The 24535-nt window shown below is 47.6% G+C and overlaps 1 protein-coding gene across 1 annotated transcript; it reads left to right on the forward strand.

Annotated features, from left to right (window-relative positions):
- Window positions 1-1275: 1275 nt before the first annotated feature.
- On the forward strand, window positions 1276-23677 carry LOC135819711 (uncharacterized). The gene is made up of 15 exons (XM_065332968.1): window positions 1276-2129; window positions 4904-5320; window positions 6139-6263; window positions 6797-6941; window positions 8786-8977; window positions 9254-9610; window positions 11903-12220; window positions 13682-13999; window positions 14612-14621; window positions 15286-15716; window positions 15915-15941; window positions 16214-16438; window positions 17729-18181; window positions 19475-19768; window positions 21158-23677. Exons 1-15 carry the CDS (start codon window positions 1886-1888, stop codon window positions 23080-23082), a joined length of 5481 nt encoding a protein of 1826 aa, XP_065189040.1. The 5' UTR covers window positions 1276-1885; the 3' UTR covers window positions 23083-23677.
- Window positions 23678-24535: the final 858 nt, after the last annotated feature.

A 24535-nucleotide genomic window follows, 5' to 3' on the forward strand; every position in this document is an offset into this window, starting at 1 on the left:
TGACGGCAGTGAGGAAATACACGCTGCCTTTGTCCTTGCCACCTTGGCCACTGCAGCTGGGGCTGAGTAGAGTACGTGCACGCGCTCTGCTACCGGCAGTTACATTGCCTCTATTATTTGCAGAGAACTAACTTGAGAAACCGCCGATATTCAGTTCAGACACTAGTCTCATACCTACCCGACGTTGAATTCAGCAAAGTGTTTGTTCAAAGGTTCGGCGAGACAGTGTCACATTGAACGCAGATCAGGAAGCGGAGCCCTGCTAAGCCCCAGGGGATAATGATTGTTATTCTCACTGACCTCACTACAACCTGTACGTGCAGGGATCGTGTAGTGTAGTTATTGCAATGTCGATTTGCCATGATTGTCATGTCCATAGTGCATTCGCCTAATTCCTTTTCTAGTACCAAAATAATAGTATTGTCGGCTTGTGGAGTCAGTCCGTTCCATTGTCGGCTTGTGGAGTCAGTCCATTCCATTGACATCGCAGTTGAATGGATATTAGTTGGCCTCTCCAATGTGTACTGTTCAGAAACAACGATTAAAACAAGCAAACAAACAAATAATTATCGTTGTCTTGGTGCGGCATTTCCTTCACACACTGGTCCTTACTAAACGCAGCCATTATAACAATAATTCCATCTGGTGAAACAATTCTTATGCCAGACATTTATATAATGGGCGGTGAAGCGGTAGTCGTGTTTTGTCTTCGTCCACAATAATTTCTATTTACAATACTAATGATCAATTTCGATCGATTTCGCGAAAGGCTCGAACGAAACTGGAGATCTTATACACTTGATGTCGGAAAACAGAATGCTCCAGCACGCAGCTTGTGCAGGCCTGGGGGCTTTCCCACAGTGGAGCTGGCCAACCATCTTGAATCTGGATTTTTTGCAGCTCCGTCGGCGCGGGTATGCAGATAACTGAGCTCATGAGACGTGTGTGGTGGTCTAGCCGTGACAAATACAGGGTCCAGGGAACTGTCTAGAGCGACGGGGTATGCTGAAGTCTTTTGACAGTCGAGACGGAGGCCTCTCGACACGAGATTGGCACCCGCAGAGATCCTTTGGACTCAGACCGAGTCACAGCCAGACGCTCCCCGTGGTCCTGGTAGTACAGTAGCTAGCTAGCTCAGCTGCTCACCTGGTCTGACTGAATGACTACTTGGCTGTTGACCGTTGTTCATGGCTTGTACTGCATACTGCGTAGACGTTCCCGCCCTGATCAAACACCAATGCCTTGCGGTGCCTGGGTTGTTCACACATCGACAATCATCAGTCAACGGACGGCTCGACACAAGCCTTCCTCCGTTGTTCACTGTCCAAGCTCATACATTCATTCTTGACCGAGAAGCAGGGATCACCTGCACTAGTCCTTCTCTTCCTTTGAAGCAGCACACCAGTATTAGTTTATTGCTGCCTGTTCGCAAGGAACGAAGAGCCTTTCAGGGTCCTGAGAGAAGGTGGAGTGGAGAGACGGTGGGGAAAGCGGCAAAGGACGTACTCACCTAAACGTCAGGTTTCCTGTCATCAACGCAGGGCATTGCTGGAGAGTAACATTCGTAGCTATGCTCACAGATATACACCAGAACTGATGTGAGCTGCAAGCCGTGATTGAGTTCTGCCCTGCTATCGCAGTATCGGAGTTCACTTCGCTACGAAGCATCAAAGGAACACAGTGCCAGGCGTTCCTGTCAGTGCGAAGGTGGCAGAAGTCCAGAAAGCGCCTCATGTTTGTGTGAAGTGACGGCAGCGGCAGACCGACATCGCTGATTTCGGTGTGTACGCACACTATCGTGTCAGTAACCGGTGGTGGTGGTAGTGTTGGCAGTGGCAGTGTGTATCGACACGGCGTGAAGTGCTGCTGCATCTGCTGTGGACCTATGTCTGCTGGCGGCGTGCAACTATCCAGTAGATCCTCAATCAATATGGCTGTCTTCAAGCGCAGTCGCTGGAAATCGGTTTGTGATCGCGGTCCGTTCGGTGTGTTTTGGATGTTGTTTCTTGTTGCCTTTTCCATGCGCATTGGCGGCAGTTTGGGGAATGGAGACGGCAGCCTCGCGACTGTGGATTCAACAGGGCAGTGGTCCGAAGCTGGCGGTGAGACGGAGATGACGACTGACAAGGGTGAGTTTGTCCTGCAGGCGTTTCACACCAACAAACACCAGTACGCAGTAGCTGTGACATGGAATGCACGGCTCGCTTCTCCCATTTCACTCACGAAAATCCTGTCAATCTAGCATTCCTTTATGTCAAAGGTTCGCTCCGCAGGCACTCGTGAGAAGGTGATGCCCCCATACCAAGGCTGAAGGTGATCAGCTCTGGTATCCAGCGTGGCGCGTCTAAAATTGGAAAGCCATTTTCATTCCACGCATTTGGCTCGACCTCTTCGTGGAATGAAACGTCCTGTGCGATGAGCGGAGGAGATATTTTCGACCCTGGCGTGCACTTAGCGGTCTAGGTACTTGGCTCTGTAGGTTGTATAAACTGATGGCAATCAAGACAGGGTTCTGCGAAGTTTGCCGCGGTGCGTTCAGTATGTGCCAATGCGGCACGATGCTGTTGGCGGGGGAAGCAAGGTTATGTTGTATGCACGTCCTCCTCACGTAGCTACTCAAAACAATGTTACTCTGGGAAAATCAGCTACTGAGCTAGGGTGATGGGAAAATATTTTGATTTGACTTGTGCTTGTGTGTTTGATGAGCACGGTTGACTTGAGTGACTGGAAATTGTGCATTTCGTGACAAGCAAAGATAGTCAAGTGTTGCTTTTGGCCAATTAGGAATAGTAAGCAGCAGTGGTCTAACAATTCATTTGTCAGGATTCATGAAGGTGTTGTCCAGCAGCTTTCACAAACAATTATGGTCAAAGCAGTTTCTGCAAATCCCATGAAACAACACAGCTTCCCGAAGCTTCAATGATCTACTCCATTATGGGCCTGGGCCTGGTAGATCCCAGTGTAACCGGAAGTGTGATGGCCAGGGGCAAATCCCCTATTTCAAGTATTTGCTAGGGTCTAGTGGCCCAAATACAGGAGGTACCATGGTAAAAACAGCAGAACCCGTGCAATTGACTGCACCACTGGCATTCTATTTCTGGTGAACAAGCTTGCGATGTGCGGGCGTGTGCGTGAATGCAGTGAAGAATTATCGACCAGTGCTGTGTAGCATGCGGATAGACACAATGCATAGTATATCAACTGTAGAGTATGGTATGAAGAGAGATGCAAGTACACTGTTGTGTTTTTTGCAGAGTGGAACATTCCTATCCCTGCCAAATGCGTAAATGCGTTATCATGAACTCGCAGTGTGGTACATGGGCTCCAATCACATTAAAGGGGAAGTTAAGGCAAAAATTAAAATTTCACCAGTTGTAGTCTTCGGGGTGCTGAGTCGAATGGTCTTGGTCCGAGAAAGCTGAGACGCTCCCTTCCTACTTGAATCCCAATCGAACTCGCGCACTTCCACCGAAACTGGGTGACTGCGCCCTACTAGATGGGGATTTGTATGCAAAATGTCACTAAAAGCGCCATTTCGTTCTTATAAAAGCATGGATGACCGCGATTGGCCCATATGTTGTAGTCTTTTGGACGCTGAGTCGACTGGTTTTGGTCCGAAAAGGCTGCGATGCAGCGTTCCTCCTTTATTCCCAATCGAACATGGTTGAACAAGCGGTCACGTGCTCCTGCGTACACCAGTCAGCTGGTCACTGTGCCTGCAGGGTACAACTTACTAGCCTGTTTGACCTTTTTTGGGTGCAGTCCTGTCACTCGAGTTGAACTCGAGTTGAACCTTGGTGTGAAAGTTAGTTGTCGCCTGCTGGCGTGGTGACCAGGTGATTTGGGCACCCAGGAGCACGTGACCGCTTGTTCAACCATGTTCGATTGGGAATAAAGGAGGAACGCTGCATCGCAGCCTTTTCGGACCAAAACCAGTCGACTCAGCGTCCAAAAGACTACAACATATGGGCCAATCGTGGTCATCCGTGCTTTTATAAGAACGAAATGGCGCTTTTAGTGACATTTTGCATACAAATCCCCATCTAGTAGGGCGCAGTCACCCAGTTTCGGTGGAAGTGCGCGAGTTCGATTGGGATTCAAGTAGGAAGGGAGCGTCTCAGCTTTCTCGGACCAAGACCATTCGACTCAGCACCCCGAAGACTACAACTGGTGAAATTTTAATTTTTGCCTTAACTTCCCCTTTAACTCCGCACTCCATTCCCTGCATGTTTCACACCAATCTTACGGCAGCACGTGGAGACCTATCTAAGGACGTTTGGTGCCTAAAGGAAGAAAAATACGAGAAAAAGTTGATATAAAATTAAAATAAAGGGACTGGAAAATGCTAGTTGGCCAACTTGTGAACAAGTGGCAAAAGTAAAAGTGAGGTACGCTTGAACTAGAAAAGCAACTTCATACTGTTTTCTCACCTGCCTTGTTCGGCTTGTTGGTTGACTGGTTTTATTGTTTACTTGTAATGCTCAACAGAATTACACATGTTCTCTAGTATCACAGGGTGGTATACTGGTAGGTGGGAATAGCATAATGCTCGGAGGCGGATTTTTATGCGGATATCGGAGGGTAGGGTGTTAAAGTGATCAGCAGCTAAATACACGGGAGTAGAAGGCTGAAACATTTCTCTTGAGAGCTCGGGGGGGGGGAGGGGGGGGGGGGAGGTGTGATTGGATCATTGATCAAAGAGCCTCCAGTAGTGGCTCAAGTTTAGGGCTGAGCATTGACTACAGTGGCGAGGAGAGATGCTAGAAGCGGTTAGACAGCCAGAGACACAGTGGCTGACAAGAGTCTGTAATTTCACAGTGTAGCAAGTGGTATTTGGTCAGATTTTGGTGCGCTTTGATGTAATTTTGACTGGTTCTATGTGATGGTTGTGCCATTGCTACAGGGCTTTCGGACGTGTTACCAGCAGATAGTAATGGTTATGGTGAGCCGGCGGTTCCTGGGAAGTCGCTAGTCCTTGCCCAGCAAGCACCAGCGCAGATCGACTTTCGCCAGCTGCCCATTCTTGATGTTACTAACGTCACCAACACAACTGCAAGGGTCATTTGGAGTGCTGTTCAGCAAGCAGTGGATGTGTCAGTTGTGCTTGAGATGGTCTGGTACCCAGACGGTAAAAAGGACTCCAATCACACGGCAGATGACAGTAATTTTGGAAGGGAAGAATTCAACCTAATCAGCCGAGCTGGTCCTGGCTCATACCTGCTAAGAAACCTTACTCCAGGCGTGCGTTTCCAGCTAGAATTCACCTACTGGAGTCAAGAGGAAGAATTGCAGCGTTTACAGGTGCCGTTCATCACCAACAGTGAGTACTAAATAATTACTCATGTTTGGCACGCTGCTACGACGCAGTCTTATCATCCAAGCGGGAGATCGACTTGCTTTGCTGCATGAACAAATCGCTTTTACAAGTAAAAAAAAGAGTTCTAGAAACGTAAGGCTAACGGGCAAAGTGGCCAGTAATTGCAGAGAAAAGACAAGTGAATTAGAGTTGTAGTTGATGGTCCTACGCTATAGTTCATTGTGTCACATGATTAGAGTTGTAGTTGAGGGTCCTACGCTATAGTTCACTGTGTCACATGATTAGAGTTGTAGTTGAGGGTCCTACGCTATAGTTCACTGTGTCACATGATTAGAGTTGTAGTTGAGGGTCCTGCGCTATAGTTCACTGTGTCACATGATTAGAGTTGTAGTTGAGGGTCCTGCGCTATAGTTCACTGTGTCACATGATTAGAGTTGTAGTTGAGGGTCCTGCGCTATAGTTCATTGTGTCACATGATGTAGAATAAGTTTGAAAAATTGGAGATGATCTTCCTCGTCAAGCAAGGCAAAGTGTGAGTCTTTCCAGCATTTACGAGTGCAAATCCTTTAGTTTGAGAAAAAAACACACACAGAGCCTCATCTGGGTCCACAAGTAACTTGATGTGCTGGATTGTTGAACTCTGTAGTTACCTGCAGAAATCGTGCAGAAACTGATAGCATCATTGCAGCCTGCATTGTTTATGTATGTTTGTCTCATGAAAGTCTCGTTTGGTACGATTGGGAAACTCCAAATTCATTTTTGTTTTACAATGTGTACATGATTACTGATACGCTGATACTTTATTTTGTGACACTATGCAGAGAAGCCTGAAGTCGTTTGTGCAAGCACAACGTTGATCGTGGAAGCCCAAACTACAGCTACAATGTTCTGCAATGTGTCTGGTTACCCTATCCCATCCAGTCTGGTCAATGCTCCCTTTGCTAGGGTGAGAGCAACTGTGCACACATGCACGCAGATACCCACTCCCCCCCCCCACCCACCCACACATCTGCACACTTTGACAGTTGATTTCTCAAGCATAATGCTATGGTGGAAGCAATAACAATTTGCTTTGGGATTGCAGTATTCGACAGCTTGGAAGGCAGAATAATTGACCACCGCGTTATGAAGCAACTATCCACGACTAACAAGATAATTTCTCCTATTTTACTTCAAGTAATTATATTTATTGGCTCAGTATCCGAGTTAGATAAACAGAGGGTATATGATTGTGGCCTGAATGGAAATGGATGGATTTTTCCAATCATGTAGTGGCCCAAATTTACTAGTACCTCATGATCTGGCACAAGGCTAACATGGAAGCTGCAAAAATGGGTTTTCAGTCTCTAAACACTTGCGGTGGGCATGCCCCCACCTAATGTTGAGTGAAAATTGGATAATTTGCCATGACATAATTATGTGTATAAGAGGGCAAAGGCCAGTCCTGTCAACCCATTTTTCTGATTCTGTATTTTGCAGACACTTTACTTGGATCAAGACCTCAGGACTTCCATGACGCTAAAATTTGTTAACGTTACACGGGAAATGACAGGCGTGAAGTGCATCGAAGCCAGCCACAGAGATGAAAAGATGCAGACCTGCTTTCATCTGTCCCTGAAAAACAGTAAGGAATCCTTACGAATGTGTATACTTGAGGTACCTCTTTCTTCTCTCTGTGTCCATCTCTATCTACGTATCTATCCGGCTATCTATTTATCCATCGATCTATCTATCCGGCTATCTATCCATCCATCTATCTATCTATCTCTTTCTCCATGCTGCAAATAACATTCAACAGAGTCGAGGGTTACTTTGAGTAAAGATATGCACATGTGTGTTTGTGCGTGTGTGTGTGTGTGTGTGTGTGTGTGTGTGTGCGTGTGCGTGTGTGTGTGTGTGTGTGTGTGTGTGTGTGTGTGTGGGCGACTTGCAACGCCTGTCCACCTTCCATATGCGTTGCGTCCGCTCCATCCTTGGTGTGTCGAGACAGCAGATGTGGGATGCCCACATCAGCAATGCTGAACTATTGCGTATGTGGGGGGGGGGGGGACCAGGAGACCATCACCTGTAAGCTTCGGCATCGTCGACTAGAGTGGCTAGGTCACCTGGCGCGCATGGATGACACCCACATGCCGAAGTGCCTTCTGTTTGGCCAGCTCCCACCTGTCAGACCTGCCCATGGACCAAGGAAACGGTGGAAAGACTGCGTGTCGGTCGATCTTCGCCATAACCAAATTGTCAAATGGTACCAGACCGCTAACACATCTCGCATGGAATGGCGATGTAGATACCAAGACCAGGATAAGGAACTGGCCGCAGCAGCCCCCATTGAGTGCCCCATCTGTGGAAAGGTCTGCTCTAGACCAAGCGATCTTAAGCGCCACAAGTGCACAGCGGAGCGTCGCAAGCCAGTCCAACAGCAGCGTGGTGCATGTCAATGCGCAGATTGTGGGAAATGGTATCGTAGCAGGGGTGGACTAGCTGTCCACAGGTGTCAGCCTACCTCAATCGCTAGCCAGCCCGCTCCCAATCCTTGTAGACCTCTCCAGAACCGCCCAACAACGGATGAACGTGCCAAGTTTCCACTACTGTGTCAGCACTGCTCTCGGAGATTTCGGCAGTCCAGGGACCTGACCCGGCACCGGCGTGTTTGCTCATCTCCCTCCTCCCGCAATGGGACCACGTAACCTTTACGGCAGTGGGTCAACAGGACCGGACAGGACAGGTGTGCATGTATATGCACGTATGTGCGTGCTTGTGTGCGTGTACACATGTGTGCACATGTGTGTGTGTGTGTGTGTGTGTGTGTGTGTGTGTGTGTGTGTGTGTGTGTGTATGTGTGTCCCATATGGTGCAGTGGTATGTGCAGTCAATTTCCAATCGAGAGGTTGCGGGTTCAATTCCCGACGATTATGGTCGCACACGTCTTTCTTGTCTTTCTCATTCTCCTAGCTCTTCTTTCTTTCTCCTGGGCGGTTACCAACAGCCAGTGTATGCCGGAGTATGTGGTGTGGCGTGTGCGTGTAAAAAAAGAATGAAAAAAATGAAAAATAGGGATTCACTGGCCAGAAAAAGCCACTTCAATCAGCTGTGTGGTGGATACCAGGCTAAAATTAGTGGCGGTCAATTCATCAGCCTTGCAAGCTTTTGGATGGTATAATCCCAGCACAAGTTGCTATGTCTAACATAGCTGTTTGCTATCCTCGCTTCCGCGATGGGTAGGTCTGAGGTCTGAGGTGTGTGTGTGCATGTGTGTGTGTGTGATTGTACGACACACACTCTCGAAGAGATGGGTGGGGTGTGTGTGTGGGGGGGGGGGGGGGACATTAGATAATTTCAATGAGATCTGCCTTGGCTGAGTGCAAACATCCCAAACAATTCTGAGTGGCTCATGGCTCGCTGGATCTAAGATGCAATGCTCCTGGCTTACTAAACCACTGCACTGTTCTGTTCTACTATGTCTTGCAGTTGAATGCAATCATCTCTTCCACTTGCCCGCTATCATGCCATACTTCAAGAAGAGCATGAAATCCGATAGCCACACCAAACCAGGTGCCAGGTTTTACTACGAGTGCAAGAAGGGCTTTGTGTTGGTTGGCAGCCACGTTCGTGTTTGCCAGCCCAACGGGCAGTGGAGTGGTGCACCAGCTCAGTGTGCAAGTAAGTGGACACAGCCAATTCATACAGTGTCCATGGTCAAAGCGTCTTGCCAAAATAGCATATTACCATGACATGTTTCAAGCTAAATTCTTGCCTTTTGAAGTTGTATGAAATGAGATAAATGCACTATTTCTATCCCAAAGCATATTACCTGCCCGCCTGCCCGCTTTCCACGTTTCTCGTCCATTCACTGGTGTAACTGACTGGGTTATGTACTTTGTATGATCAGATCCCAAGCGGCATTCTCTGTTTTCCCCATTATGACATTCCATTCAGCTCCCTTCGCGGTCACCTTGTCAGTGAAGTACAGCGACGGGCATGTGCTGCGGCTCGTTGCAAACCAAAAGCACGAGCGGATTGAATGTCATGCGCATGGGCTGCCCACCCCAAGTCATCTGAGATGGGAAGTGGAGTTTGCGGAACACCGGCACAACGAGTGGCGTTCCAGAGGGAAGACGAACGCATCCACCGGCGTAGTGGAGTGTGTTCCTGATCAAATGTGTCAGATACGGCCCAAGAAAAGCCTCCTCACAAGTGATGTCATCACATGCAGGGCGGGTAATACGGTACCCACGCGCGAAGGTCGCAACACGACGACAGAGGAAAGCGTCTCCATACACATCAAGATTGTTGGTAGGTACTAATCATTGGGATGTGCTGAATTTACTGCCAACGACAGTCCCAATAGTGATTGGTTGCGTGATTGATTTCATTTGACTTTGCACTGCACCATGGGGTGAAAAGATTGAAAACCCAATAGAATGAGGGCAAGTGGCTTAGGCTAGTGGTTGGCAAGAGACGAACATACATAAACAGATATAACTGGCTTCAGCAATCACCCAAGTTGTCGGTCAACCTAGCTAGAAAGTGAGAATGAAACATCAGCAAGACTAGCAAATACATTTCTGGCTGCAGGTCGGTGGAACACTCTTCCTCCAAACTGTCGTCAGCCACAATCTGCTGGTACTTTTGCTCACCTCACAAAGATCCACCTAGGGTTCCCTGTAACAAGGCCATGCCTGTTGGGACTCCCCTAGTCAAACGAGAGAGCTTGGAAGCTCAGGGCCCTACGCTATGCTTTTTTGCCTTGATGACCTAGACAAAAAAAAAGCATAGGGATGTTATAAATTCTTTAAAAAATTCCTTTTTTTAAGACATAACCTGGGATTCGAACCCGCACTATTGCGCGCCCTGCATGCATCCCCCGATACACTTCGCATACATACTAATTCTTCCAAGTTGTTTCACATTGTGATCTTGCATTTGAAAGCCCTATTTGAGTATGCATTGTGGCCAGCCGTCTTTGATGGCACGGTACGGTAGGGGATAGGTACGGGACAGGTACGATCGAGGGTAATACGACACCGTCTCCCGTACCGTACCGTACCATCAAACACAGCTGGCCACATACAGCTGTCCGCAATATTCAAATAGGGCTTTCAAACGCAAGATAATAACGTAAAGCAACTTGGAAGAATGGGTATGAATGCGAAGTGTATGGGGGAATGCATGTAAGGCGATAGTGCGGGTTCGAATCCCAGGATATGCCTGAAAAAAAGGAGAATTGAAAAATGTATAACATCCTATGCTTTTTTGCCGTCAGATACGGATAGCACCAGGCGTGACACAAACAAACACACAAACAAACACCAAACGAGAGAGCTTGGAAGCTCAGGGCCCTGCGCTATGCTTTGTTGCCTAGCTCATCGTGTATGTTGTTAGAACTGATGGAAATGCTTTTTCCTTTGATTAGCTACATCATTGTATTGCAGAAACGTTTCAATGAGATACTGAAGTAACGTCTTCTGCATAGCTATGGGACCGGCGCTGACTCTGCCGATCACGGGCGTTCTGGAGTCGACGGGATGTCTGTCCTGCCGTTTCCTGGGACCGGCGCTGACTCTGCCGATCACGGGCGTTCTTCTTCTTCTTATTATTATACTGATGGCAACTAACATCCATTCTGATTGCATTTACTCGTCTCCCTACTTCGTATTTCTTTCCAGAAAATCTCCCCATACAGCAGGGAGTCGTTTACATAATAATGACTCCCTGCTATACATCTACATGACTGTATATACGTTGTAATTATTATGCTATCGGCCTACATGCGACTCCCGGGCTGGTCGACAGGCGGCCCAGCCAGCCAGCTAGTGGGATCTCGGCCTCGCACACAAATCCACACAAAATGTTACTGCACTGAATGCATTCCCCCGATACACTTCGCATACTCATTCTCTTGATGGTACCGTACTCTTGATGGTACGGGACAGGTACGGGATAGCGCCAGGCATGTCGATGGCACAAACCAGTAGTACAAGGTATTGTACTACTCCCTGGCACAAACAAACAAAAATATTGTGGCCAGCTGTCTTTGCTGGTACGGTACAGTACGGGACAGATACGGGATAGCGCCAGGCGTGACACAAACAAACAAACAAACAAACACCAAATTAAAGCTGTGTCGACCCTGGCTAGCGCCAGACGTTACTGAAGTAACGTCTTCTGCATAGCTACGGGAATTAAAGCTGTGTGGACCCTGGCTAGCGCCAGACGTTACTGAAGTAACGTATTCTGCATAGCTACGGGAATAATAAATACTACTACTACTACTACTACTACTACTACTACTACTACTACTACTACTACTACTACTACTACTACTACTACTACTACTACTACTACTTTGAAGTACTACTACTACTACATAATATTATACGTGAGGGTAGGAAGGTGTGCGGGTACACCTATGTTGTAGAGATTACTGCCCTGGTGCGTTACAAAGTTTACACACCTAAATTGCAAAATCTGCACAGCCAGGTGTATATACATGTTGTACCAATGGTGGGGAAATTAGGTCACCACTCCTAGGGTCCAGATTCTCTATAATATTCTTTACTTTTCCACTGGCATGTTGACTTCCAGGACGCTACGGCATCGTGGATGATTTGAGAAGTATACCTATTGGACAGACAACAGACGTTGACTGTCAACGCCCTGAAAAGTTCGAGGACACCAAGTATGACGCATTCTGGGTGAGGCTAGACGGACCTACATTGGCGCAGTGGCGAGAGGATCATCGCAAGGAGATCGTGGATGCATACTTGGCGAGTGTGGAACACATGAACGAGTCCTTCCTAGTTGAGAACGCCACGACGGCAGTGAACGGTTATTACGCCTGCTTTGTAGAGAAGCGTCGGGGTTTAAGCATTCTAGTTCAAACCCTGGAGCTCAAAGTACAAGGTAAGACACAGGTGGCTGACTGAACAGTGGTTGCTTAGTCTCTGTATACTACAACCACCACGGGCATGCTACCGGCAACTCTCAGTGGTGGGCACCAACTAAAAAAGCCTATTCGCATTTTCTGCAACATTTTCCCCACAAACTTTAGCATGTATTTCTTGCGATGCATTTCATGTTCTGCATATTTACGCAGAACATTAAGTATCCACCTTTTTCATTTTTTTGTCTTCTAGTACCGTGGCAATTATTAAAATGAAGTACATGTATATGCTAAAGTTAGTAAGTAAAATAGACTTAAGGTGCACACTGTTCAACTTTTGATGTTAGATGCATACCATTTCTACGCATGTACCACAATAAAAGTGTCATTTTAGAGTGACCTCAATTGTCTGGGATTGGTGGTAGGTTCCAATTAATATTTTATAAAATGGGTGCAGTCCAGCCTCCGTACACACATATAGATGAGAAAGTTCTTACTACACTCAGTGTAAAATCACTCGTTATACCTCTCGAAAACATTTAGCTGGTAAGCCAAGAGACCTGCCTGCTTGAACTGAGACCCTGGTCTCTTTGCAGCATTCAAGAATGTCCTGCATGGCGTATTTTGGCCATATGTCTTGATGTCTAACTAGATGGCAGAAATTCCATGGTGAGAGAGTGCAGACTTGCTAAGAGTGTTATGGGAGCAGAGGCACTGAAGACATGCATTGAGGTCCAAACTAGCTGACTGAAAGTTCACGGCGAGGGAGTGTAGAATGAAGAAGAGTATTAAAGTGGGAGAAATGAGACTTTAGGTAACTCTGACCTCAAAGAACATGATTGAATTTCTAGCCAATATGACCAATACTTACTTTTAGTAGTTGGTTGCACAAGTACTTTACAGGCATGTAACAACTCTACACATTATAGTAAGGGAAAGAATGCAGAGTGTGTGCTGTACCATTGACAGCTTGGTGACAGCCACCTCCCATCACCCAGCACTGGCAAGTGACAGATAATCTACAATACGGCCTACCCATACGTAGTTGGCCTCAAAGAGATGGATTCCAGGCACCAGATCGGTAGCTTCCAGGTGCCAAAAATGCTAGCTTCCAGTGGGTAAAAAATTGACCACGAACCAAAATAGCTTGCTGTGGATGTTCATGCACAACATTCCTGTCCACTGCTTGTAATGTTTAAAAGAGTCATACTTATGTTGCAGTAAACCGGTGGCTGCATTTGCTTGGGAGTACTAGTATGCCCCACTTGAGCGTGATGTGAGGCTCTCTCGACACTGCAGCTAGAACTTGCTGCAATGTCTGAACACTGGCGAGGTCAATACTCTGCCTAGCACAATGCTGGCAGTACAGGTCAATACTCTGCCTAGCACAATGCTGGCAGTACAGGTCAATACTCTGCCTAGCACAATGCTGGCAGTACAGGTCTGGAGTTAATCACTGCAATCTTTTGATGTTTCTACAGTGCTTGAAATCACTGCCAAGGAGACTACTCCCACCAAGCACAGTGTCCATCTTGGTAACACAGCTAGACTGCGGTGTGAGGCCAACGGTGCTACGCAAATCGACTGGCTGGTCAAGACCGCGAACAAGGGTCTTGTACCAATTGAGAGCGATCCCTTCTACCATTCCCGACTTCTGGTACGGACAGACAGCAGGCAAGCCGGACTGGTGAGCCTCTCCGAGCTGGTCATCCCACTCATGCAAGCTGGCCTGGAGGGGCAGTATGTGTGTTCGGCGACCAATGGATACGTGTTTGACGAGATGGAGCATGACCTGATGAGTGAGTGCATATTCCATAACTACCATGACATTCCTAAGCTGAGTTAGTAATGCACAGTGCACAGTGATGGTTGAAGTGACGTTCACCACCTTGAATATATCAGAGCTGAGTTCAGCGCACAGACCAGTGCCCATAATTGGCTAGGGTCTGTAAGCCCCGGGGCAGATAACATATGCACAAAGAAAATACGCAGCAGCAGCATTTATGCGCGGACATTGCACGCATGATGTTCCTCATACCATTAATGTGAGAGTGCTCTAGGTGGTAACCAGGGCTTATATGTGTACCGTAATGTAGCGTATTAAAGCCGGGCTTATTCCTGTAGAAGCCGATGTCAAGGCTAGGCTTATATTCACATCAGGCGTGTATTTAAACCAGGTATTTCTATGTGTGTCAACACTAAAATCAGGCTTTTGTGCCGACAGTGTATCTTGAAAACCAGGCTTGTATTCAAAACAGGATTCTATACGAGATAGGCTGTAATACAAGACACTACGGTATGTGTGGGTTGGTGTGTGCATGCATTCTGAAATCATGTGTATTTGTCTGTTTCCTCTTCTTGCTATGTCGGTGTTCGGACTCTGGGTGTCCTATGTCACTATCTTGCCATAGTGTTTGCATGGTAAGACCTGCCAGCCGTTCCCTTTGCTGTTCTGTTGAGCTGCATGCCTCTCGTTTTGTTCATGAGTAGCACTGTAGTCCAGCTGTGGCGAAATGTTCGTTATTGTTGTGAGTGTTTTAATCATCCCTTGCCTGCATTACAATTTACCATGTGCCAGTACAGTGTTTGGAGTGTTTTGTATGGAGGGACATCCCCAGTGCTGGCTTACCACTCCATCGTGCCAGTACTGTGTTTGGAGTGTTTTGTATGGAGGGAAATCCCCAGTGCTGGCTTACCACTCCATCGTGCCAGTACAGTGTTTGGAGTGTTTTGTATGGAGGGAAATCCCCAGTGCTGGCTTACCACTCCATCATGACACTTACAGTGATGTCATTCAACTCCATACAAGGCATGCACGATGATGGAATTGGCATAACGTCCATAGCGTACACTCATGCATAGCATGGTGCATTACGATGGTATGAACAGGTTTTGGTCTTTTGATGTGATGGCGTTCACAGAATGCATGCATGAATAGAGAATGATTGCTTGTTGCAGTTCTCCTGAAGTATTTACGATTGGACGGATAGTTAAAGAGTCACTTGTGAATATGATCTGGTAGTGCCTGTTGTTGGTGGTTGTCTTTGATTTCAAAATTTGTGTATAATCTACACTGGTCTTCTAGGGGTACTTGCAAAGCTGTGGGTGACGATCGGCTGCAAGCTCGCTGCGGCAAACTTTTGGGCATGGACACTATGTTCGCATTCAACACTTCACCTCTGCCACATCACCAGCAAATCCTGCACCACATCCTGGTCGCTTTTCAGTACATCAAGCCATCTCTGGAGTGCCAGCATGACAAGGAGAATGCTGAGCGTTTCCTGTGCGCCGCCGCATTCCCCGGTTGCGTGGTAACTGAGCGTGCCACTTCTAACGAGTCTTGGCCACTGGGCTACTGTCAGCAAGACTGCTTAGCATTGCAGACAGGTGCCTGTGCAGCCGAGTGGCGAATGCTGGCCGAGCAGTTTGACCTGGATGATGTGTGTACGCAATACCAGTCACTGCTGACTGAGCTGCGAAGTAACCCTACTAGCTGCACCAGCACTAGAGAGCAGGGTGAGAAACAGCACTCTGCAGGCCTTGTTTGTGAGCTGTGAAGACTTTCTGTGTTGTCTTGTGTATATAGTGCATTTCTCCAGCATCGCCTGGACTGCCATTGAGATTTTGTGTGAAATATCAGTCAGACAACTAGAAAAAGTACAACTGTTGTGTTCTTTGTGTTCTGCTTCTGCATGGATGACTTCTTGGATGCAGTTGCTGTTCAGCCATCATTCAAAGACGGTGAGACTCATCATGATCAGTATATTTTCATGTCCAATAGGGTTTAATCAGTGGAATATGAACTCCTTACATAATTCAGGCATCCAGTTTATGTGCACACCTCAGTCAGTGTGCTCCGCATCCAGAAGGAATCAGAACCATGTTTTTGAATTAAGGATCTTGTTATAATGTCATCATCGCAACAAAAGCTTCAACATGCAGAATATGCCGCGTGATGCTTAAATTGAGCGAACATTCTGTCACTGTTCTGATCTTCTGTTGCACGGCCGCAGAGGGTTGCTATTGTGACAAGGGACAGCTCTATTCCGGCACCAAATCCCATGCACAGAACAAACTGACCTGTCAGCCCTGGCAAGGCAATAATACTTTGTACGTGGATCAGGCACTGGAGGAAAACCACTGTCGCAATCCGAATGGTCTTCGTTCCAGGCCATGGTGTTTCACGAGGGACGCACAGTCGATCGTGTCCGATTGCAATTTGCGTAGGTGCAGCAACGGTAAGGAAGCTGATTGTTGTGAAGAGTACATAACAATCCGGCTCGTGGCCGACCCTGGCATAACTGATTTACGATGTTTTTAAGGACTGCACCGGTATGTCGGGGGGGGGGGGGTGGTCTGAATTTCCTTCAGGATACGCACAGCACGCACTTTGCGGGATATTAACTGGGAAGTTAAGGCAAAAATTAAAATTTCGCCAGTTGTAGTCTTCGGGGTGCTGAGTCGAATGGTCTTGGTCCGAGAAAGCTGAGACGCTCCCTTCCTACTTGAATCCCAATCGAACTCGCGCACTTCCACCGAAACTGGGTGACTGCGCCCTACTAGATGGGGATTTGTATGCAAAATGTCACTAAAAGCGCCATTTCCTTCTTATAAAAGCACGGATGACCGCGATTGGCCCATATGTTGTAGTCTTTTGGACGCTGAGTCGACTGGTTTTGGTCCGAAAAGGCTGCGCTGCAGCGTTCCTCCTTTATTCCCAATCGAACATGGTTGAACAAGCGGTCACGTGCTCCTGGGTGCCCAAATCACCTGGTCACCACGCCAGCAGGCGATAACTTTCACACCAAGGTTCAACTCGAGTGACAGGACTGCACCCAAAAAAGGTCAAACAGGCTAGTAAGTTGTACCCTGCAGGCACGGTGACCAGGTGACTGGCGTACGCAGGAGCACGTGACCGCTTGTTCAACCATGTTCGATTGGGAATAAAGGAGGAACGCTGCATCGCAGCCTTTTCGGACCAAAACCAGTCGACTCAGCGTCCAAAAGACTACAACATATGGGCCAATTGTGGTCATCCGTGCTTTTATAAGAAGGAAATGGCGCTTTTAGTGACATTTTGCATACACATCCCCATCTAGTAGGGCGCAGTCACCCAGTTTCGGTGGAAGTGCGCGAGTTCGATTGGGATTCAAGTAGGAAGGGAGCGTCTCAGCTTTCTCGGACCAAGACCATTCGACTCAGCAACCCGAAGACTACAACTGGTGAAATTTTATTTTTTGCCTTAACTTCCCCTTTAAACTGCTTTGGATGTAGTATGGGCATTCTGTATTATATCTTGAGTACTTGATAGCATAAAGCCAAGCACAGTCAACACAAGGAAGTGAGGACAGTGAGTCAACCAACATGAGTGGGGTAGTGCAGCTCATGAACAAATTACAATGATCATCTTTGATCTTCAACCATCATCTACGACTCGTGTCTTTTACCGAGAATGGCAAAGATTATTTACATTGCCACCATATTATGTAGTCAGTTCCGGCCCTTGTTTTGTCTGCTCTTCACTTCAGACATTGCCATATACTGCAAGGATGAAGACTGGCTGCGGGAACAGCTGCCTGTGTGCGCGGGCTTTGAAGTCTACCGTGGCCAGCGTGTGCGCCTTTCCAATGAGGTATCCCTTGGTCACCTGAACCGAACACTGCATGTCATTAGCACAGGCGCCACTGGTTTGTCAGCGACATGCAGCGATCATTTGAAGCAGTTGCTGTGCCTTTCATTTGCCCGTGTGTGCAATCGGCAAGCCGCTGGGCACTGTGGTGTTGTCCACCCACCGTGCAAGTCCTACTACGAAACCTTCAAAGTCGAGTGTGCACAGGTTTTGTCCTCACTCAGCGGAACCAAAGAAATGCAGCATCTGCTGGAGACATTCCAGCGGCAATTTTCCAAGGAGCCGGACCAGGAGGCAAACGCTCCAGAATGCATCCAGTTGCCAATGCCGACAAACAACTTGACTCTTGCAGGTAGGGATTTGTGCAAGATGGGAAGGATGGGTGCGAGAGGTTGCAAATTCAAAAAGATGCTCTCCTGTACACAGTTTTTGCTTTTGCACTGTTCAGGAACCGGTATATTTGGTATTTCCATTCATTGCTGTAAAAACAGGTTGTTGTTGCAACCAGAAATGTTTGCGTTTTTGAAAATCAGACTGGTTTGCGCTGGTAAATGGTTGCTGTTGAATACATCATAACTTTTAAAGGGGAAGTTGAGCCTAAATTAAGATTTTCACTGGTTGTAGTCTTCGGGGTGCCGAGTCGAATGGTCTTGGTCCGAGGAAGGTGAGATGCTCCGATCCTCCTTTATTCCCAATCGAACTCGCGCACTTCCACCGAAAACTGGGTGACTGTGCCCTACTAGATGGGGATTTGTATGGAAAATGTCACTAAAAGCACCATTTCGCTTTTATAAAAGCACGAATGACCGCGATTGGCCCATATGTTGTAGTCTTTTGGACGCTAAGTCGACTGGTTTTGGTCCGAAAAGGCTGCGATGCAGCGTTGGGGCCTTATTCCCTATCAAACATGGTTGAACAAGCGGTCACGTGCTCCTGCGTACACCAGTCACCTGGTCACCGTGCCCGCAGGGTACAACTTACAGCCTGTTTGGGTGCATTCCTGTCACTCGAGTTGAACCTTGGTGTGAAAATTGTCGCCTGCTGGTGCAGTGACTGGTGTACGCAGGAGCACGTGACCGCTTGTTCAACAATGTTTGATAGGGAATGAGGCCCAAACGCTGCATCGCAGCCTTTTCGGACCAAAACCAGTCGATTCAGCATCCAAAAGACTACAACATATGGGCCAATCGCGGTCATTCGTGCTGTTATAAGAGCGAAATGGCGCTTTTAGTGATATTTTGCATACAAATCCCCATCTAGTAGGGCGCAGTCACCTAGTTTTGGTGGAAGTGTGCGAGTTCGATTGGGAATAAAGGTGGAACGGAACGTCACAGCTTCCTTGGACCAAGACCATTCGACTCAGCACCCCGAAGACTACAACTGGTGAACATTTGATTTTAGGCTTAACTTCCATTTTAAATACTCCACATTAATGTGTGGTGCGAGTTTGTAAAGTTCCAAGTTAGCTATTCGGCACCTTTTGCAAAAATTGTAAAAACTTGTAACAACGCAGACATTACTGATTTTACATTATTTCTTAAAACCACTCGCTACGTTGTAGATTCATGTATTGTATGTGTGCTAGCATTGCATAGGTGGTAGTGACGGAATTTTATATGCTTTCATGTTTTTATATGCCTTGCAGCTGAGGGTTCTGTAGATTGTCTCCACCCCGACGATCCAGTCGGACAATCCTACCGTGGTCAACTCAGCACGACGATCTCTGGTCACGCGTGTCAGCCGTGGAAGTCTTCCTATCCCCACCAGCCAGCGCCGCACCTTCACAACGGACTGGTCCCGCACCTTGATGGCAATGCCTGCCGCAACCCGTTTGGCTCCAGACCTAGGCCCTGGTGCTACAGTACCAACACGAAGCACCGCTGGGAGAGTTGCAGCAGCGAACTAGCGCCATGCGATATCCAGCCAACAACCCAACCACGTACGTAGTTGTATTTTCTTCACTCCAGCCACTGTGGCTATAAAGTGTACAAAGTTGAACTTGTATAAAATAGGACTTTACTGGCCATGCTACTTGTTCTGTAGAATACTAAGTTGAGAAACGTTCTTACAGGTTGGCTAGTGCTAACATACTGTAGCCTCAGGCCCAGGGACAGCTTTGTTTTTAGCCGATATCAGTCTACTCTTGTAGGCAGGCATTTGAAGTCCAATTCTGAAGCCAGATATGAAAGGGCTTGACCGGGTCCATTCAACATGAGCAGAGACCAGGTTGGTTGTTAATAAAACAAATTTAGGGCTCGCGTCAGACCGAGTTTTCTGCCACCACCCTTCAAGGATCAAGGCGCAGATGCAGCTCCTAAAGGGGTGGGAGGTGAGTAGATCAGCTCACCAGCCAGTGGTCAAAGACCGAAATCCCATTCACAGCATCCATGTTTTCCTTGTGCCAGGCCACGAGCTCCCAATTAACTGTGGGTAACACCAGGACAGTAGGGCCTGAGAACATGAACGCCTACAGGTGAAAGTGTTCAAGAATTCATAAGATGAAGGTCATACTAATATCATATTGGAAGAAGTGCATGAACACAAGCATGGTAAGGCATCGGTATATTGTGTACTGCCCATTACACATGCGAGTGTACACAGTCACGAATGGCACGCACACAACCCATGATGTACTTACTGGCTTGTTCTACATAGTACTGGAATGCTCTCCATTGGGGTAGCTTATTCAAGTACTTCCTCCGCGTCATTAAAATTGTCGCTTCCCAGAGCGACTTTTCGAATTTATTTTGCCCACTCGAAGGGCAAAGAAATCAGCTAGAAATTGAGGCAGAGCATTGTCGACGGACCAAGCTTTAGTTTGTGGCCTCCCGCTTCGCTGCACTTGCAGCTAAGGTCGACGTCTTCATCAGAGTTTGAGGCAGACCCTTCAGCACTCAACAATACTCTGAACAAGACGCGCGTTCAAATTCAGGTCAAGAAACTATTAAAAAAAACGCGATGAATTTGCTTGGTGCGGAAGAGAGCTCCGACAAAGTCCGAGACCACCACATCGCACACCACACCTCGGCTTCAGTAACAAGTAGACATTGCGCAGGAAGGGTCGCGCCAATGTTCGAACACAGAAAACAGCGATTCCGACAGTCTGACTAAGACGAGCCAAGTCACAAACATTGCGATGTGCGAAGTGACAATTTTAATGACGCGGAGGAAGTAGATATGAGTGGTGATCATTGTTGTGCATGTGTGTTAGTTTGGTAGGCTTGCTGTGAATTGCTCTCACTCACTCTCTGTGTTTACTGTACTTGTTGTGCCTGTGGCTATGTATACGATGTGCACGCACGGTTTTACCCTTGAACTGTGTGTGCAGAGCGAGCTGAAGGAAACGCAACCGGCACTGTTCTAGCCGTGTGCATCGGTGCGTCCAGCGTGTTTCTCACCATTGCCATCATAGCTGGATACGTCATACACCTCCGGCGCATGAAATTGAAGGCGCAGTCTCGGACATTGAGACTGACACCAGAGACACACCCAATGGCCCACTCCAGTGTGCCCCGGCGGCCCAGCATTAGCGAGACGCACCACCCCCGCTACTTCCCGCATAGTCCATTCAATATCCTAACGCCAGGCAAACACCGTGACAACCCACTGTATCCGGTGATATCACCTGATCTGCATGGAGTCACCAAGCTGGAGCAAGCACAGCTGAAGTTTGAGGCCAAGATTGCCGAGGGCAATTTCGGCACGGTGTGGCGAGCAGTGGCAAGCAATGTGGATGGCGAAGAGAGCACAACCGTGGCGGTGAAGACGTTGAAGGGCAGCTGCACCAAGCAGACGCAGAGCGGCTTCATCAAGGAGGCGCAGGCAATCAGTCGATTCAAGCATATCAATATCATTCGCTTGCTGGGCGTGTGTCCACCCAGCGAGGATGGCTCATCTCCGTTGTGTCTGGTGTTTGAGTACATGGAGTATGGCGATCTACTGCACTTCTTGAAGGAAGCACAGAAGCAAAAGACGCCAAGCGTTGACATCAAAGGCCGGCCCTTAGTCAGGACAGTGCTTGATCAGTACCGACGTGAGCAAGAGAGTCTAGCACCGCGGCATGCATCCCAGTCTTCAGCACTGTCCACCATCAGCCTATTGCCACCAGACTTGTGCAAGCTAGCAGCACAGGTAGCCTATGGCATGCACTTCCTGTCCTCACGTCACTATGTGCACCGTGACCTTGCTGCTAGGAACTGCTTGGTGGGCCGCAACAACATTGTCAAAATAGCAGACTTTGGCCTGTCACGTGAAGTTCAGAATCGCGACTATTACAAGCCCGATTCGAGCTGGGGGACGCTACCGGTCCGCTGGATGCCACCCGAAGTTATCAGATTTGGCAAGCACTCCACCGAGTCGGATGTCTGGTCCTTCGGCGTGGTTCTCTGGGAAATCTTCACGTTCGGTGGCATTCCATACTTCGAATGTGACAATGAGGAAGTCGTGAAGCGAGTGTGCGATCTTGGAAAGCGCTTACCGCAGCCACACGACTGCCCTGTCAGCATTTATCAAATGATGCTGGAGTGCTGGTCAGCCAAGGCTAATGACAGGCCAACATTCCGTCAGCTTTGGAAGGACTTGACAGCATGGAGGCCTCCCCGGGCATCCCTGAATGCAGCAGGTCTAGAAGATGCTGAAGATGAGCAGCAGCCTCACGCATCACTGGCAAGTGATGATGATCTATTAGCCGAGGATGAAGAAGATCGCGAGGACGATGAGAGAGAAGATGAGGTCTTCGAAGGTGGCGACAGCTTCCTCTACGTTACGTCACCACATGGAAACATTGTTCCTGTACAGGATGCCCCGGTTGGTTTGTCCATCTCCCCAGGCAGTACCCTACCAAAGTTGCTTGACAGGCGAGCGCTGAAGAGTGACTCTGGTGTCCATGTCAGTGCTTGTGATAGCGTCGAGGAGTCTCCCATGTCTGATGACAACTTTACCGATGGTTCGTTGTCAGAGTCGACACACGTTGTGGGCAGGCCTAGGAGTGGAGTGAGTGGATTGAAACCAGTCAACCCGTGTTGTGACAAGGTAACTGCAATCTCGCCTTCGTCCACCTGGGATGGCAGCATGCAGAGCGCGAGATCAGTAAAGGCAGAGGCCACGTTCCTAGAAGACAGGTCGCAGGGAGATGGCCTGGAACAGAAGCAACAGATGTGTGAGTATGAGCCATCCACTACAAATCCATTGAAGCACACGGCATCGGCCCATAGCACAGACCCTCTATCCCCAGCCCCGTGTGTAGCAGTGTAGCACTGAGAATACACAACACATGAGTGAAGACAACTGGCGTTTCAATGACGACTTTCATATACTCTTTATTTTTGTAGCACACCGGATTAACCCACTTCATCGTTCATTAATATAGTTTTGATATCACTTTTAAAATTGATGTGACTTGATTTGCACAGAACAGTTTCTGGCCTTTACTTTTAGCAAGAGCAGATATTTGAGTTTCTCAACTTACCAATCTACCAGGTACTTGAAGTATTTTCTTACAGACGAAGAGTATAACTATGCTCCCTGCTGTAACTCCCAATTTGCAGAGTTTATCCCAGACGTCACCCAGTAAGCTCACGTTTCATGCTATTATCTGCAGTACCTTTAGTGTATGCCGCAGCTCTAAAGTCGAAACAAATAACTCTGAAAGTTTTCACATCTCTCAAACTAATGAATTCAAAGTAATTATTTCCGCTTTATCAATATTTTCCATGGATGTCACTGCTGAAATATCCTATTCTTCAGAAATCTACTTCAGGCTCGTTGGATTCTCTACTCACTGGATGTATTCTGTGCATTGGTTCTTTCTTTTAAAGATACTGCCGGATTTACAACCCGTCATGAATTTTCTTTCATTGTTACAAAACAGAAATCTAGGGCTCGGGCATGTTCGGCTGGTCGGATCTGGATGCAGATCAATTGGATTCACTCCAGGTGTGACGATCTTTTCCTCATGTCCTGACTGCAATCCGAGTAACTAGGGCTCAAACGGTCACGGTTTTACCCCTAACGGTTAACTGCTAAGCTAACGGTCGGTTTAACGGTTATAACCTATAAGCCACGGCAAACCTGCGGACTCTTTTTTAACCGTATATTTGACTATACTCATTCAAAAAATGTACCCTATTCAGTACAACACACACATTTACATTCTCTGGCATGCTCATTCATACATGCTCTCACACCAAGAGACCAGATATGACCAAGTTGACGGCCCAGAAATTGCATACGCGTGCGACAGCCTGCGAAAGTGCATACTTTGCAACGACCTGATACTTGAAAAATTGACTGAGAAGTTACCGTGTAACCGTTATCTTTATCGGTTAACCGTTAATTCTTCGTAACCGGTCTGCAACCGGTTAATCGGACTAACCGTTTGAGCCCTACGAGTAACCCATCGCGGGGAGCAGGAATTTGGTTCGTCTTCTGAAACAGACTGATCAAATTCCGTATTTTTGGATATGCAAAGTATTCTGTACTTGATCTGAGTGTGTGAACAGAAACTTGAGAAAGGCCTGCAACCATGACAACAGGCTACAACTATACTGCTGACCAAATAAATCCAACCTAACGAATAAAGTAGCGCCGCGTTAGAGTGAACTGACCAGTGTGTGCAGTGCTAGGGCTGCGTAGTGCCCGGAAACGCTATTTTACTCCTGACGTTAGATTTCTTTGGTCAGCACTGTAGGAGGTGATTTGGCTTTTT

This window comes from Sycon ciliatum, chromosome 1 (assembly GCF_964019385.1).
Source record: "Sycon ciliatum chromosome 1, ocSycCili1.1, whole genome shotgun sequence".
Classification (NCBI taxonomy): Eukaryota; Metazoa; Porifera; class Calcarea; order Leucosolenida; family Sycettidae; genus Sycon; species Sycon ciliatum.

Excerpts from the sequence above, each read along its gene's own strand:
- LOC135819711 (XM_065332968.1), top strand. The coding sequence starts at position 1,886 with ATGTCTGCTGGCGGCGTGCAACTATCCAGTAGATCCTCAATCAATATG. Across the intron at positions 15,717-15,914 it reads CACCAGCACTAGAGAGCAGG|TTGCTGTTCAGCCATCATTC; the intron begins GTGAGAAACAGC and ends TCTTGGATGCAG. Across the intron at positions 19,769-21,157 it reads CCAGCCAACAACCCAACCAC|AGCGAGCTGAAGGAAACGCA; the intron begins GTACGTAGTTGT and ends CTGTGTGTGCAG.